The 17,311-nt window shown below is 39.7% G+C and overlaps 1 protein-coding gene across 1 annotated transcript in view; it reads right to left on the reverse strand.

Moving 5' to 3' along the window:
• Positions 1-17,311, reverse strand: part of LOC103353171 (multiple PDZ domain protein) — a 41,982-nt gene that overhangs the window by 1,376 nt on the left and 23,295 nt on the right. Inside the window, exons 21-40 of the mRNA XM_008275999.1 lie at positions 17,059-17,256; positions 16,287-16,464; positions 14,677-14,787; positions 14,221-14,286; positions 13,608-13,679; positions 13,042-13,141; positions 11,813-12,021; positions 11,278-11,369; positions 11,067-11,196; positions 8,809-8,901; positions 7,997-8,071; positions 7,527-7,907; positions 7,117-7,200; positions 6,531-6,724; positions 5,098-5,245; positions 4,933-5,004; positions 4,595-4,718; positions 4,407-4,447; positions 3,957-4,079; positions 756-860 (exon numbers count right to left, since the gene is read on the reverse strand). Of these exons, the coding sequence (XP_008274221.1) occupies positions 756-860; positions 3,957-4,079; positions 4,407-4,447; positions 4,595-4,718; positions 4,933-5,004; positions 5,098-5,245; positions 6,531-6,724; positions 7,117-7,200; positions 7,527-7,907; positions 7,997-8,071; positions 8,809-8,901; positions 11,067-11,196; positions 11,278-11,369; positions 11,813-12,021; positions 13,042-13,141; positions 13,608-13,679; positions 14,221-14,286; positions 14,677-14,787; positions 16,287-16,464; positions 17,059-17,256 (2,596 nt within the window). The remainder of the gene's footprint in view (positions 1-755; positions 861-3,956; positions 4,080-4,406; positions 4,448-4,594; positions 4,719-4,932; positions 5,005-5,097; positions 5,246-6,530; positions 6,725-7,116; positions 7,201-7,526; positions 7,908-7,996; positions 8,072-8,808; positions 8,902-11,066; positions 11,197-11,277; positions 11,370-11,812; positions 12,022-13,041; positions 13,142-13,607; positions 13,680-14,220; positions 14,287-14,676; positions 14,788-16,286; positions 16,465-17,058; positions 17,257-17,311) is intronic.

Here is a 17,311-nt window from a genome sequence, read left to right on the forward strand (position 1 = left end):
AAGGCAAAGCACAGTTACACCAAATAATGCTTGGATTTAGTGAATGATATTCTGTTTACTTTCCTTTGCATGAAGTTAGCTGATAAAAACAATTCATAGCATTGTTTTTTGAAAGCATCCTCGTTTAGTTTTAGTGCATGGCACTGTATATATTTCATTATTACTTATTAATAGCTTGATTCAGAATTTCTGCAAGAGTTGAAGCTAACTTGTTGGCCAACATTCAGACATCTGATGGCTCCAATAACATTACTGTGCCTGTACTAATGTTAATACAGTGGGAGTTAGAAAAACACAAAACCTTTTGATGTTCATTTGAAACGCAGCATACTTGCCAAAACCAACTGACACATATCTCCTTACAAATACTTCATTTCCCCCCTTGGAGCAAAAAAAGAAATCTTTCCAGAAGCTTAATACAGGAAGACGGTGTGAAATCAGTGTCAGACACACTGAAATTACAGCACAGTGTATGTGCAAAACACTGATAATGCAGTGTGTGCTGAAGCTACACACGAATGTCTTTCATTCCACTGTTTAAGACTTGTCTCTGAGTTGTCATTGGGTCTCGGTGAGTTTTATAAAAGTGTAAACAAAATGCTAAAGTAAAGATGACCTAGAGGAAGCGGGCCAGGAGGCATCACTGTCTTTCTCTGACAATGCAGAACAAAAACTTGCTGACATTATCTCAGAGACTCACTAACTGCCTCACAGGCATTACACATCAACCGCTGTATGGCTCACTGTGACACTACCTGCAGACTGATGGTTCCAGTGGCGTTCTTCAGCAGCACTCCGGCATGGATGTGAGTCATTCCTTCAGTGGGCACGTCATTGATACTGAGGATTCGGTCTCCTGTCTAGTTGACACACAGACACACACATTCAATCTTGACCTTATGTGCCCGTAAGGGAACTGTATTGAGTTAGATTAAATCCTTTTGGATGTATTCCATGTTCTCTACACTGTTAACCCGGAAGTTCTTTCTACTCAATATTTGAGTAAATACCACTGTAAAAAGTTAGTTTTGTTGCATTACTTAAACAGTATGAGTATATGGAGAGTGTTTGAGACAGTCATTGGGTGTACTCACTTTTCTAAGTAAAAAACTTAAACCAGGCCACAGTTGCTGCCCTATTCTGATTGGCTCACAACTCAGGTAAGTCTGGGCTTGACCATTGAAGGACACAGAGAAGTTTGCTCCATTTTCACAGAGCAATTTAAGGCCTTTGCACTTTGCATGCTCCTTGGACGAAACCTTTTCTGCCTGCATTTTTCAGTTTTTCACAAGTTTCGACCCTTTCAAAGGACATTTGTCTGCAGTAAAGCGGATACCATTTTCTGTCTGAACTAGGTAAGCTGTTTTCTCCATTCAAGTACTACTAATCAGAAACTGCTAATATTTTTCTAGCATGGGAATGTGCGTAAATTTGGGGTTGACTTAGATAAATAGTAAGCATTTGATAATTACAATTTTACTACAGTAGGACAGAATTGATATTATTTCAATGTAGTCTTGAAAAAGTAAATGCTCATTCTTAACATTAGCCCTACTATTTTTGTTTAAAGCCTCAATTTAATGCCTTGGAAATGCAAATACTGCCCTGCAATCTGTGAGAAGAGAGCACAGCTTTTCAAACATTATAGGCTAAAGCATGGAACTTAAGCCAGAACTGAGCCCTTTCCCTGCTTTCATAGTCATGTATAGTGACTTGATTTCTATGAAAACAAAAAAACCTAAACCAGTGAGGGGCTGCTGCTGGAACTTCCAGTCCAGGCATAGTTTGCGCAGGCTCTTGCGCAGGAATCCGAACATTTCCAGTGTATTTCCAATACTGCCTTTATTGATCTGCACAAACTTGTCCCAATAACTTGTACTTGTATGCAAAATAAACAAAAAGATTCAAATTCAGCCACTAAAACTCTGGTCAAAAAACTGTGTGTTTCTCCCCAGTAGCACACCTGAGGAGTAATTAACCCTTTCTCTATGTATACATTCACATATCACATTGTCCAATAAACCACCGACTGTCATAACATGAGCACCTCTACATGAACACACACAAAAATGGCTCTAACAGCTTGTTTACACATTACCTAAAACAGGACCACAATGAATTAGAAAAAAATATAACAATTAAGAAGGCCATATAGCTGATTGTAGACAAATTGCTGTTAACCTGAATATCCTTGCTTTGTCTTTTTTCTCAAATCGTAATGAGAATCTTCTGCTATGAGGACAACAGCGCTGCAAGCCCAGTATCACCACAACTAAACCCTTCAAGAGTGGGGATCATCCTAGAGGGCAGCCATGTACACTGCAAAATGGGAAAAGCTGAAGTTACTGAAATTAATCTGGGAAACCGGTTGCACTCAAAAACGGTAGGCTGTTGGGATTTAAGGTTTGGACTTTTATTATGCCAAGTTTACTTCCTGTGTTTGTTTGGCTGCTTTGTGTTTTATGGTTGTTGCAGGCTGGGCAGGGCCATGGCTGAGGAGGGCTCGCTCATTCTCCACTGCACCTGTCCCTCATCAGCAATCTGCACTGCTCTGAAGCTGACTTCTCCCCGTGGTTCAGCGCCAGATGATTAACTCTCCCCAGAGAGAGCCCTCTACCAGAAAGGTGTGCAGTTTCGTCTGCTCTATCCAGCACCTGGTACACAGGTAGCACAGCTAATGCACCTGAACATTGGATGCCAACCACCAAATCAATAGAAGAACAAGCAGCAGCCGCAGCAGCAGCTAGGCTAGGCTAGTATCTAATGCAGCCAGCCTCAACAAGCTTCACAAAGCTTCACAAAGCTACGGATACATTCCCCACCGCTGGCCTCTCAACTAAAACAGTCAGATTATCCATCGCTGTGATCACAGCACATGTTCCGGTCGCTGATTTCCTGCATGTGTCCTTCTTTTCAGAGTTGTATTCATTTATAGAGAAATGAAAGTAGCGACGAACATGTAGCCCAAACACAGTAAAAGCACTTATATTTTACTACAAATAAACGATAATATATGAGCGATATCGTTGGGATCACTTTCAGAGCAATCTCAGAACAGCTTCTCTCTGTCTGGATATATTTTTTGTCTTTTCTATTTGAATGAATACGGAGTTTATAGCAGTGCCAATGTTTACATCATGTTAACGTTGGTCAGTGTGGGCACACACATCTGTATTGTGATCTCTATAGTTATTTGTGTGGACAGGCCATGAGAGTAAAATTGTTTAATGCCTGACTGTTGGAAGAAAAGAACGACAGAAACATCACAGTACATGTGCTGGGAAAAAAACGTGTTCCAGACACGAAACATAATTCCAATTGAAATGTATTGGTTTGAATTTTGTGCTGGGGAACACAAAAAAGTCAGGCAAATCGTGTTGCAGGACAGGAAACAATAGTTTAAGTATTTCATGAATTGCCGTGAGACTGGGTTGGACTGGTACCACAGGACACCTTCAGAGAACTTGTGTCCACGCCACGACAGGTCAGAGCTACACACTATTAGGAAGGTGGTTTTAATGTTGTGACTTTTTGTTGTTTTCTTTGTGTATGATTTGATTATGGAGCATTTCTTCTGGGTTCTGTAGTCTTTGCATGCAAAGTGTAACATATGTTCAATCAGGCGATCTATTACAACTCCAATATTAGACCTATAAGATGCATTTTTAAACCGTGATAAAGAAAGCTTCGTCAAAATACTCGTCTCTATCCTAATAAATATGCATCAGAGTTGAGACAGTATGTATGCGACTCCGTCTCACTTTTTTTTTTTTGCAAAAGGGTGACCAAGTCATAAATCTACATTTAAGCCTAAAGGCAGTCATAACCCTAAATGAAATGGCTGGAAGGGGGTTGAGTTTCCAGAATGTGATGAATACATAACACACGCACACAGACACACACACACACACACATTCATACACACACATAGGCATATATACATAGGCATTCCCCACCTGTAATTTCTGTGTTTTGGCAGCCAGTCCATTCGTATCCATGGAAGCAATAAAAAGAGGTACGTTGCCATGGGGACTGCCCACTCCTCCAGCTACACTGATGCCCAGGGAGTCACATGGACCCTGTGGTGATACCACACACACACATTATAGGCTCTATTAGACAATACCAGTGAGCCACATGGCAGATTCTGCAAATGACATAAACACCTAATGTTATATAAGCCTGAGGTCCAGTCAGGTAAGTAGGTTTTACACAATATATACAATGTCCTGTATACGTACTATACTGTGTGTATATGTATATCTATTTGGTGTTAGTCACATAAAATGTTTAACAAAGTCTCCGGGGAGTCACAAACAAATATTCATCAAGTCCTTAAAATAAGGTTTCTCTACACAGGACACGAATCAAAGCTATTACTGATTATTATCTCAAGACTTTCTTACCTTTTGTATTATTATTTTTCTGATGTCAGAGTCTTGAAATGCTACGAGAAGAGAAACAGATATATCTCTGGATATTTGGATTGCAGGATGTTTTCCACTCAGAGTGAATTGTTCTTCATAATTTTAATCCAAAGGATAAACAGGATTTATCGACTTCTTTTGTTTTCAGACAGTACTTGTGAACTCACTGTAACTTCCTGTTTTGTTATCTGTCTCCCTCTGGTGGCTGAAGAACGCTCCACATGCACTTGAGGGCGTCAGGGTGGAACAGTCGGAGTCTTCACTCTGGATAAAACAAAACTTAAAATACTCCTAGGTTCACAAAGTACTACTGTTAAAATAGTGCATAAGAGTAATAGTTGAACTACAGACTACATCAAAATGAGTGAACTATCAAAGACTGAATCCACATCACCGTACTAATCATTATAGCGAAACTAAAAAATGGTCAAATTCAACAGCTGATGATACTGTACATTTTTATATTTTCTTTGCCTGACACATGAAGCCAAGAAAATCATCATACCTGACTTCGCTTTGAGTACTGCACCCCAGCTCTAAAACGGGCCACCTCAAGGTGAACTGCTCCACTGCAACTCTGAGAGCAAAGTGACACATAATCATGAAGTCATCAAAATATATACTTATTAGTTTATACACTTGGTCTGTGTAAGTGTAGCATTCATCAGACCTGCAGAAGCTTCTGTGCATGCTCCTGTGATGCTGCACGGACATCCTCTCCATTGATTGACAGAATCTGATCACCTAGCAACAACCTGCCATCTGAATCCGCTACGCCTCCTCTGATGATATCTGATACAAAGATGCCCGTGTCATTACTGTTGGAAGAAAACAGAGGTCAAAAACTATGTCTGTTCCACCCTTGTAGAATAAATTATGTGACCTGTAAGCCTGCTGTTTTGCATAATGTCACAGTTGATTGTGCAAATACATGAAGCTGCATGAAAATCTCCACCTAAACTCTTTAGATTTAATGTGTCCCGTGTCTTCTTTGCAGTGAGACACTATGGCGCGGCTCTCTTAACCTCTACAGTAATTACTGAATGTCAGAACAGTGTGTAATTTCATTATGCGTCCATCACCTTTTTTTTTTTTTTTTTTGACAATAATGTTCTCTGTTACTACAGAGTCGCTGACCTCCAACCAATTAAAGGTCTACCAGCTCAAGAGCAATGTCCTTTTCTGATAATTGTAAAAGGGAGTTTACCTTAATTGTTTTCTATTACCAAAGATATTCTATTATTGTACATGCTTGACAAACGGCAAGGAAAGACTAAGGGGCTAAGAATAGTTTTTGTATCAGAAATCAGAAAAACTGTGATCAATGACATTCATTTTTCAAATTAAAGTACTTAAAAAATGAAAACCCCTCTGAAATGTATAAAATTTATACATGTTAAATTCGTTCACATTAAAAGGATTGCTGTTAAGGTAAACTTACAACCATCCTACACATTTGGTTCAAGTCTACAAAATCTGTTGTGCACCTGACTGGTGAGTTTTGAAAAAAAGCAGTTGCACTGGGGTGTAATTTGATTCGTCTTGAAGCTATTGACAAAAAACTGATAAGTGTTAATTTTCACTGACACATTTTGGCAATATCAGCATCCTGGATAAGCCAAACGTCAAACAACTAACTTCAACTTATAAACAAGAAGTAGATTTTGAATAAATTTGATTTAAAAACAGGCAACGCATTTGCTAAATCACTTGCTTTTTCTATAAGAAAAGCAATTTATTTAGTTTATTTCTCACCTATTTTTGACCTTTGCAAGGTGCAATAGTTGGCAGGTGGTGGGTTTGCACCTTCGTCAGATTTGAATTAAAAAGCTGCATGTAAATCTCTGTATCAACTCTGCCTGTGGTTTGGTGCACTGCTGGATAACAAATACTCTGAACTCTAAATCTAAGGTGGCTTTACCAGGGTTCTGAACCTCTGACAGTTTTTAATTAATTCACGTGTGCAAAATTTCATTTTGGTCTTTGCTATACCAAAGATTTGAAACACAGATAACACAAGATCGAACCTGCAAGACACTCAAGTCTTCTGTGAACATAACAGCTTGGAGGTTTTTGATTCATTAAAGAGCATCGTGACTGCACCTCTTCCCCACAGTGGTGAAGCCCAGTCCCTCTCCGGGACAAGGCCTAAGCTCCAGGCTGAAGACGTCCCACAGGTCCTCCTCCCTGTAAGCCTCTTGATGCCTGAAAATGCACAGCCGAACTCGCTGGGTGGTGAGCCGCAGCACAGCGATGGCCTCATCATGAGTGGCCTGCCGCAGGTCTATGCCATTTACCTGCAAGGTAGAGAGAGTGACAGGGATAAAGTTGTGTCACGAGGAAATATGTAACTGCCGGTATTTCATAAAAATCTGAATATGGACATACATGGCTTCAAGGGACAGAAGTAATCAGCATTAATTTGGGGTCACAAATTAAATAGCAAGTAATTAACTTTGAGAAAATAATCAGCTGAATTGTAAATAAAAGCTATAAAAATAAAAACAGCACACAGTAATACCACAAAATATCTCAGCATAATGGAACTAGTGTGGGATGCCTATAGTCAGAACAGGTTTGGATAATAAAACATTTTATGGAGAAAAAATAAATTTTAAAAAATGTTGTAGACTTAAACAAATGAGCTCATAACAGTATATTTTTGTGTTTTGTTGTGTATGTATTATACCTCTAAAATCTGGTCTCCTGCTTGCAGTCTTCCATCTCTTTGTGCTGCTCCTCCATCATTCACTTCATGGATTATTACTGCCCCCTGGTGTAAAAACAAGAAAACACTCTTATTATTACAGAAACCTATAATCCAATACAGCAGAGCTCAGTCGGTGCAGGTGTATTTTATTAAAATAAAAACAAAAAAAACATCATCAAACCCATTTTGTGTAATTTAATGCTGCAAAGCTTGATTATTTGGAGTTACTAAGGATGGGTAAAACACAAGCTTGATTACACCTTTTTTTCCAACGGTAGATTTTGCTGCGAGGTTGATATACAAACATACAAAAAAAAAAAAAAAAAAGCCCATTCAGGTCATAATGGTAAATGAAATATTGATGTCAAATATCACTTGGCTGTTCTCACCAGCAGAGTGTCACATCCTCCTACAATGCTGAGGCCCAGGCCAACATTTCCTTTACAAATCTCTATCGTAGTTTCCTTTCCAGCTGTGAGCGGGCAGCTCACGGGGTCAGAGATTGTGGGAGCAGATCCTAGCTGGTCAGATTTCTCTGTTGGAGAGGTCTGCATGGTTTTGACAGATGAAGAGGAGGAGGAGGAGGAGGAGGAGGAGGAGGGAACAGGATGGACTAGAGAGGAAGCAGGGGAGAGAGCGCAGGGGTTGGAAAGTGATGCAGGGGGAGGTTGAGAGGACGAAGAAGAGGAGGAGGAGGAGGAGGAGAGACTCTTGGAACGGCTGATGGAGAGCTTGACAGTGACCCGGTGTTTGAGAATCAAACTGGACACCTGAATACAAAGAAGACAGGTGAGTCATAAATCATTAAATCAACTTGACCTTGAAGAGCATATCGTAGAGCATGTGTGTGTGTTCGAACCTTGTCCACCGACAGTCCAGCCACAGGTTCATCGCCCACCGCTGCTATTCTGTCTCCAACCTTTATCCTGCCATCCTGCATACAGAATCATGAATTCAAAATGTAGGATAGCAAAATGTGTAAGTGTGTGTGTAAAAGAAAAGGCACAAGGGAAATGAGATTAAAAATCAAGCACACCCTCTGGACAAATATCTGAATAACTTTTTGCTTGGGGCTGTACATGAAAGCTTAATGCTACATGATGACATCACTTAAAAACATCATCCGGAGGTTAACCTGCTTTAAAAATGACTAGAAGTTCCAATACACAGGAGCCATCACAGTACGGTCAACAGCTGCACATTAAGTACAGTAATATGGTGCTCATCAATGCCTCTTTATTCTCAAAAGATTACTGGTTGCTACAGTCAAAATACTGGGGCTGAATCGGTGAAAAAAATCTGACAAAGTTCTGCCAAAATTGTCCTTAAATAAATCTGGCAAGTAAGTCTTAAATTTATGATAAGTTCTGCTGTGATGAAGCCACAAGAGATGGAGTCTTTATACGTAAAAAGAAACTAGCATTGCACATTTTTCATTAATATTGTATTATTTATTCCAGAAATTTACTTCGGAAATGTTTTCATGAAGTATCTTGAGAAAACAGAAGTTGGAATAAAATGTACTGGTGGAATGTAACTCAATGAGAAACACTGAAGTAGTTGAGATATGTTAATGTAGGTTAACTGAAGGAGTGAAGTCACTGCATAGGGAACATACTTATGTGATTGATGGAAATGTTAAAGCACGCGACACTATTGGTGATGTCACACCTTACTGGCAGTTCCATGCTGGGTCAGAGACCGGATCACTAGTCCTCCCTTTGAATCGTCCTCCACCAGGCAAAGGCCAAGACCTACATGATCCTGGAGGGAGAAGGGACAATGTAAGCAAACTATAACTTTAAACTCTTACCACGAATTAGTGACGTTATACACTCTGTAAAAAACTAAATAAAACCAAAAAACAACCAAATTTTAAGAAAATAACAAAAATTGAAGTAGTTTTTTGTTTTTTCGTTTGTGTAGAAAGGTCTATAATGTATAAACATTCTGTGTAAATTAAGTTCCATATCAACAATGCCAAGTTATATTTATTACTTTCTTGTTTTTAAAAAGAAAACTTACGTATAGCATGTAAAAAACTTTTATGGATACGCCATTTCTGCTTCCTTAAATTACATGCACATTTACATAAAATGACATTAATTATTAGTAATGAAATATACATACAATAGCTCTTTACATAATGGTTTATGGCCATATGATCATCAATTTAAGATATTTCCTCACATTTTACAGCGAATCTCATTTGTTTTATATCTCGGTCAACTTTTACATTACTTTTACATTTACAAACTCTGTAATTCCAGATACAAATGCAGCAAAGCTTTTCATTACATCTAACATAACACACAGATTTGTACAAAGACGCATTGCAACAGAGCTTGAATCTTTCAGGCATGTTGCATCCCTTTGCATCTCCACTGGTGTTGCAGTGGCAGAATGAGAGTTTTTGGGTGGTCCACGTCCTTATTTGTCCCCACCTGAGAAGGTGTGAGTCACCACACTCTTGCGGCAAGAGCTCACCGTGCTCTCATGGCTGCTTATATTTTTGCACTTTTGCCCCTAGATATTTACTCAAGGTGTTTATTTATTGAAATAAAACCCTTATTTTTCTAAACTCTGGTGCTGTCTCAACTTGTTGTTGCAGCCCACCAGCCGGGTTGCCTCCTGGGGGGGGGCTCTGCAGAATTATTTCTGAATAATTGGTTGATATTGTGATTTTGGTCTGAATACATTACACTAAAGTGGTTCGGAATCAATAGCGGTGTGCACTTTATGTGTCTCCCAAATAAGACTGCAATTTAACAATCACGAGTATCTGTTAACACACCAGTGGCGGCTGGTGAAAATTTTTGGTGGGGGGGCACAGTCTGCAAATGACCTTTTATTTAAAATCAGAAAATAGAATATGAGTAACATCAGGCACAACCATTTACAGGAATGCAAATTGAGTACTTTTGGAGGATATTCTAATCATAATATAATTTAACGTTATCAAGAATTACCAGAACTAAATTTCAAAACCATTCGTCAAACTTTCAGCAATATTTACAGGACCTGTACAAACTCAAAACACACAACATAAATAATGGGGGGAAAAAACAAAAAAAAAACAAAAACACTATTCAGGTCTCCAGACTGACTTTTTCAGTGGTAGCAACAGTACGACCCACTTTCTCATTCTCATCTGGTCAAAGTTAAAACATATGAGTTGCTGAACATTTTCTTATCGATTGACGCTACAATTTACTGATGTTCCCTAAACGCCCCACACAGCATGCTGGGCTAGTGGCTGTTTGGTGGCTGTGGTGTGCCCTGACCGGTGTGCGACCAAAAATGACTTTGTAAATAATAAACTAGGGCGTTCTCAAGTCAGATTTGTTAGTGTGCACACAGTAAAGACTTACATTAAATCAGTTAATAATACAAATATTCTTAATATATCAAAAGAATATGAACGTTATTATTAATTTTATTATTACTTTGTTATAATTAATTACAATTTAATTTTACGTTTGAGAACTACTTTTTTCTGGGCATTAGTAGTGGGAGGGCGGCGCCCCTGTGCCCTGTATTAACCAGCTGCCGCTGTAACACATGCAAAACTTTAATATCAGGTTTTGAAGGTATTTGACTGTAATAATTGAGAAAATATCTGTAAAATAATCTTTTATTTCTGTAAAACATGTAATGATAAAGCAAATGTATTGTTCTTGCACCCTATTTGAATTAGGATATTACATATATATTTCTTCTTTAATGTTGTTGCTTTGGCATTAATGGCTGCCAGTCATTTGACCATTTTCAAAAAAAATGCAACAGTGTGTAAAATCTGCATTTGCTATCAGATTTACAGTGATGCTGGAGAGTTATAATTCAACATCAAGACAGGATTTGATGCATTAAGTATCTGTTCTACTGGTTGCCTGAGTGGTTAAAGCCCGGACCTATTGAGGGTATCGTACCTGAGGCAGGATAATGTGCTCGATGTCTCTGGATAATCCTCCAGACACTGAAGTGTTTGTCTGGGAGTCGACTGTGTCCTCACATTCCGTTCTGAATCCCTGGACCATTTGGCCTGGAGCTGCTTTGTGTCTGGTAAAACAACACAAGTTACCCTATTATTGCTCAGTAAAAGTTTCCCAATGTGTAAATGCAACATGGCAATCATACTACCTGATGAGAATGATCTTGACTTTAGATGGAATGTTGTTGATGATCGTGGAGGCATTTTGATGACTCCGGCCGTACAAGATCTGACCATTAATCTAGAAAAAAATAAACATTATACAATGTATTTTTCTCATCAGCATCCTTTTCTTTTATCCCTTTCACCTCTTCAAAAGTCTTCCTTTTCATCCTCTCATTCTAACAACACCCTCCCCAACTTACCCACCAGGTTCTCCTCTCCCATGATTTTCCTCCTCATCTCTATTACACGGTTGATCATTGCAAAAATCTTGCCCAGCACCAACCAACCTTCAAATGGTAAATTGTATGAATATTCGACTGTGCAGGTCCTCAATGCTCTCCTCTTATCCATGCCTCCAACCCACAACCCACTGCTCTTCTTTTTTCTGCTTTTATTTTTGATATTAAGTCTCTCTTCAGGGCTCTAACCCTTCTAGATTCTTAAATCCCACTCTGTTGGTCTGTTAATCTCAGCCCTCCTAACTCATTGCTCCTTATTGTTCCTTTTCACTCTCCTTACCTCGAGCAGCTCGTCCCCAACCTGTATCCTGCCATCTACACCAGCAGGCCCTTGGGGGTCTATATCTGCCACATAGACACTCATACGGGCCCTTGAGCCGTCCTTGTTGCCCATGAGGCTGATTCCCAAGCCGTGAGCCTTGGGGTCTTTCTCCAGCTCAATCATGTGGAGCTTCCCAGACAGGCTGCCATAGCGCTGAAGCATCTTTTCTGGGAGAGACAGAGTTAACAAACAGGAGGTTGTTAGGAGGAGGGTAAGCCAAAAAAGTGGCGTGTTACATGTCATGACTGACACATGGAGACATGTGGAGAAGCATTGCACCCCAGAGGAGACTGAGTGTGCATGTGAGTTGCTGTGATTTGTCTGGAAGGGATATCAGTTATGTTGAGGGAAAGGTGAAGGATATCTGAGTTTCTGTATAATGCATAAAGCATGACTGTATGTGGCTTGCGTGTGCATGTCTGCGCCAAGAGAGGAGGTGTATGTATGCACACAAATGCACTGTATTACTAAAATACAGAACCAGATACAAGTGTATGTGGGTTTGTAAATTGTTGGTGTTCCAATGATTACATCCAAGATTTTGCAGGAATTTTTTCATTAACTTGAAAAAGTTCTGAAATCTGGGTGAGTTGGCATGAAATAAACCAAGTGCAAGTCTGTGTATTTACTTGTGCATATGTGCAAAAATAATTGAATTTATTCTGATTTATATGTCTGTAAATAAACACAGTCACATAGACTGTAGAGTTTTTGACCATTGATATGGTTGGAATTTAAACAAAGTTTTGTTGTTCACAAGAAAACCCCACAGGGCAATAAGTGTACTGAGCAAATCAAATACTAGATGCAATTTTAATAAGACTTCCAGTGCCAAAGAAGAGTCGAAGTCCCACTTCTTATTTAAAAACTAAAAGTCATTCATACAAATGAAAGTTGTTGTTTTTTAGAACATGCTGTCCAGGAAATAAAGTTTTTACATCTTTTGTAAAAGCCTGGATGTGGCACAACTGGACTCACATGTAAATGGCATGGAGATGATTTACTCATGTGGCTTAAATTGTGTTCCAAATTGTGACACTTGAATGTCTGTGAGAGTCATGACATTTGTGTCAGTATTACAATCTTCTCTCCTGGAATGGATGAGTGTGGCACAACATCTCCTTTTCCTGGGGGCTTTGGAGGATCTCTGTGCATGTCTGTGTGACGTCTTTATGGTGAAGACTTACTCCTGCCAGTGGCGTCCTCGTCTTCAGCTGCCGCTGTGATTGGTGCTGCGACACTTATGGGGCTTCTCCGATCCACTCTCTCGGATGTTGGCGATGGTACCTTGGGAGAAGTTTTGCATTATTGAACAGGCAGAGTTTGAAATGCCTCAGGGGTCCTTCAGGCATGAGTTGGACTACCCCTGAGGCTTGTTTGGTGCCCTTGATGAAGCAGTGGGAAAAACTGACGAACAGGATGAATTAATGAACGCAGTTTTAATGTCAGCTAAAAATAACATGAAAGATGACCAAAATCATGCATTATTTTGTAACCAACTTATAAGTGCATGGGAAAAATAACTTCAAAAGAATGCACTGTCTATTTAGAGTTATGCATCTCCATCAAAGGGAAAAAACAAAGGGTTTAAACAAACAAGGTAGCTGCAAGGGACTTTGAACTACAAGGGTTCTATCCACAAATATGCACGTTAATTACGTTTTGGGGAAGTTGGCTTGATGCAAATGCAAGGCTGCTTTTAAGATTCTACATACCCATAGTAACACACATGCACAGATAACAATGTACCAACCTTAAACGGGGTGGGAGTGAAGGGGTTTGCAGGGGAGAGACTAAGGAACAGACCACTGAGAGTATCTGCTTCCTGGGATTATGTGGGGAAACACAGATATAGTTCTATACGCATCACTACCATAACAGAAATGTACCTCTTAAAACACTCTTCAAAGCTTCTTTATTCTTTTTAGCTTAGCATGTAGGTGTTAATGACTCATCGCTCTCTCTCTCTCTCTCTCTCTCTCTCTCTCTCTCTATATATATATATATATATATATATATATATATATATATAGTACCACATACATAACACTCTTTAGTCGCTATAACCATACACAGGCAAACATCAGTAACTGTGTGGGAACATAAATTGAGAAAAATGACTTTACAGCGTGTCACCTGTTCCACACAAATTTAAAGTTGTGGTCACGACCTTTAAAACACAAAAAGTAGCTACTGCTCTTTAACTCTGTAGATTTGATTTACACTTTAATGCGTCTGACTTTCTGTACTAGAAAAGTTGTGGAAAAGTATCATCATCTCAAGGCTAGAGTGTTACCGGAGTTATCTCCATTAAAAGGAAAAAAAAAACCCATGAAACTTTAAAGTCTCTAATTGAGCAGTGTTACCTTGCTGCTGTGTGAGTTGGACTGTGGTGTTGGAGTTAGTCTTTCATGGTTGATGTGAGTGGGAGACTGTAGGCGAAACACAAGATGCAGAAGATGCACATTGATATGTATATGACTATGAAACACTGATATAATTTTAATGTATTATGTTGAATTATATTAGCAGAAACTTTTAGATATTTTTATTCAATATTCTTTGTGTCCAGTGGCCATTATACTGCAATGCTACGAATGCACATGCACTACATTGTTGATACTTCTGCTACTGTTTTCCAACAGGATATACACTGTGACTTCTCTTAGCAGTTGCTGAGTATTAAGATTCAGTGTGAAAGAATCTGGAACCTCAGGAGACTCACGCTATACAATGTAATGTATGCATACCTGGATATATACTACTGAATGCATTCTCAGCCAACTGAAATTAGCTTTTGGTTGTTTTCCGAGAAGCAGTACCTGAAATCTGTATTGTCCGGACTGGACCAGGAAAATGACAGAGTCTCCAGCCCTGCGGATGGCCTCCACTGCCTGCTCATGGCTGGCATCTCTTAGGTCCACACCGCACACCTTAGCCAAGACAACAGATACAACAACATACACTCATCAGCCACAAGTGTTGAACCATGTGTGGGTCGATTGTATGCGTCACAGTAACAGCCACACGAATGCAGGACCAAAGATTTCCCAGCAGAACACTGTAATTGTTTTATACTTCACTTGTCAAAAGCTACTTGATACATATTCATGTGATATTCATTACAATGTTGCTAACAGTGGTGGAAATTAAATGTCTTTTTTTTTTTTTTGAGATGCTTGATTGAGAAACTCTTTTTAGATCAAAAGCGCAGATGAGTTTGTTTTTGAATAATAGACTGATCTTGTAAATCCAAATTGTCTTAAAATAGCCATGCGCATTAATTTACAAAACTGCCAGCAATGAACCTAATTCAAAAAGACAGCTACTGAGAACTGATATGGCAAAATTTCTGACAGCTGACAATTTTCTTTTGTCTCTCAGTGTTGTATACACAGCTCAAAACTAATACAGCAGAATGGCATATTTTTCCAGTCTTCAGCTGCCCAGTTTTGGTGAGTCTGTGCCCACTACAGCTTCAGATATCTGTTCTTGGCTGACAGGAGTGGAACCTAACATGGTCTTCTGCTGTTGTAGCCCATCTGCCTCAAGGTTCGACATGTTGTGCATTCCGATTGTACTGTTCTGCTTACCACGGTTGTAAAGAGTGGTTATCTGAGGTACCGCAGCCTTTTCTGTCAGCTCCAACAAGTCTGGCCGTTCTCCACTGACCTGTCTCATCAACAAAGCATTTGGGTCCACATAACTGCTGCACGCTGCAAGTTTTTTTTGTTGTTGTTGTTTTTCCCCATCATTCTAGATAAATTCTAGAGACTGTTGTGCTTGAAAATCCTGGAGGGATCAGCGGTTTGAGAAATGCTCAAACCGACCTGTCTAGCACCATCAATCACTCCACAGTGAAAGCCACTGTAATCATATTTATTCCTCATTCTGATGTTTGCCGTGAACATTAACGGAAGCTCCTGGAATGTATTTGTGTGATTTCATGCACCGCACTCCTGTCACATGATTGACTGACTAGATAACTGCACAAATAATCAAGTGAGTACAATTTGTATGTCTACATTTTATTGTGCAGTCTTGCATTGTGTCATTGTGTCATGACAATGGAGCTAAATCTTAAGCCTTTGACCTAATAGATGATGGGTTGGAGTAAAGAACATTTTTTAGGTGTTTAGTCAACAGAACTGTTCGTTACTACATCATATTATCATCAAATCTCCATCTTTCAATACAACAGACAATACACACGGATAATGAATAATACAAATTGTTGTCACAACAGACATGCATAGTATATCGTGTTTACATACAGACAGGAAAGACACACAAGCCTTCCTCACTTCCCAGTCTGTCTGCTGCATGCAAACAAATACGCACTCACACTGCAATTTCAAATACCTGCGTCTCCCTCTCTGTCTCTTCAACACACAACCACAAATTCTGGGTAAAAACACACACACACACGTACCTCTAGTATCCTGTCTCCAGTCCGGAGGGTGCCATTATGTGCTGCCGGGCTGTCGGGGCTGATGTGCTTGATGAAGACTCCCCTCATCATCTCTCCACTGCTCAGTCTTCGGCCCATGCCTCTGCCTCCCATTATGCTGATACCAAGGGACTGGCCTGGCGCTCGAGTCAGCCACACGCTGAAACAAAAAGCACGATGCAAGCACACATCCTCACATATTGTGGAGCTGGGAACCCTCTAACAGTACAGCTACAGTACAGCTAACAGTATAGCAGGGTTAGGGATGAATATGTGTTACTTGATTTGAAACATTACTGCAAAAATGCACAAGAAGGAGAGTTAATACAATGGATTTTCTTCTTTCAGTCTCTCACAATCTGCCGCTTGGGGCTGTGGATAGAGTTTCAGAGATTAAGTCAAAACAACAGAATGTTATACCTGCCAGGGAGACAGAAAAAAAATAAAGCTGGCTTTTGCACGCAGGGCATCTTATGTGATTTATCCAAGTGGGAAGCATTCATTAATGCGATAAATACAGGCTGGGAAAGGAGTCACTTTCTCTGAACCTAAGAAATATGAGCATGTTGAGTCTGCTGCGCTGCTCTACCCCCCTGCTGTGAACACAACCTGAACACACTCGGATTTTGCTAAGCCTGCTCCGGTAAATGCAAAGGATAAAGGGCATCGCGGGCCGAGTTTTGAAAAACAGAAGAGAATGGGTGATGTGAACAATTCTAATGGCAACTGGTCTGGACATTACAGATTCACTAACCTTTTAGGTTGATCCCAAGATACTGTGGTGTGAGAATGAAGCTCTTCATCTCCCTCTTCTTTATCATCCACCTTTATCTTCACGTCTGGTTTTGGTACTTTCCCATCGGCAATAATGTTATCCCCTTTTTCCTTCACAATATCTCCATCTTTTCCTTCTCCCTTGTTCTTGTGAGGTAGAAATTTTGGAATCTGCCAACTGATTGTGAAAAAAAAAAAAAATGCAGGAAGGAATAACGGAAATGGAAACCTGT

The sequence above is a fragment of the Stegastes partitus genome, unplaced genomic scaffold (genome assembly GCF_000690725.1).
Source record: "Stegastes partitus isolate 25-593 unplaced genomic scaffold, Stegastes_partitus-1.0.2 Scaffold63, whole genome shotgun sequence".
In the NCBI taxonomy this organism is placed as follows: Eukaryota; Metazoa; Chordata; class Actinopteri; family Pomacentridae; genus Stegastes; species Stegastes partitus.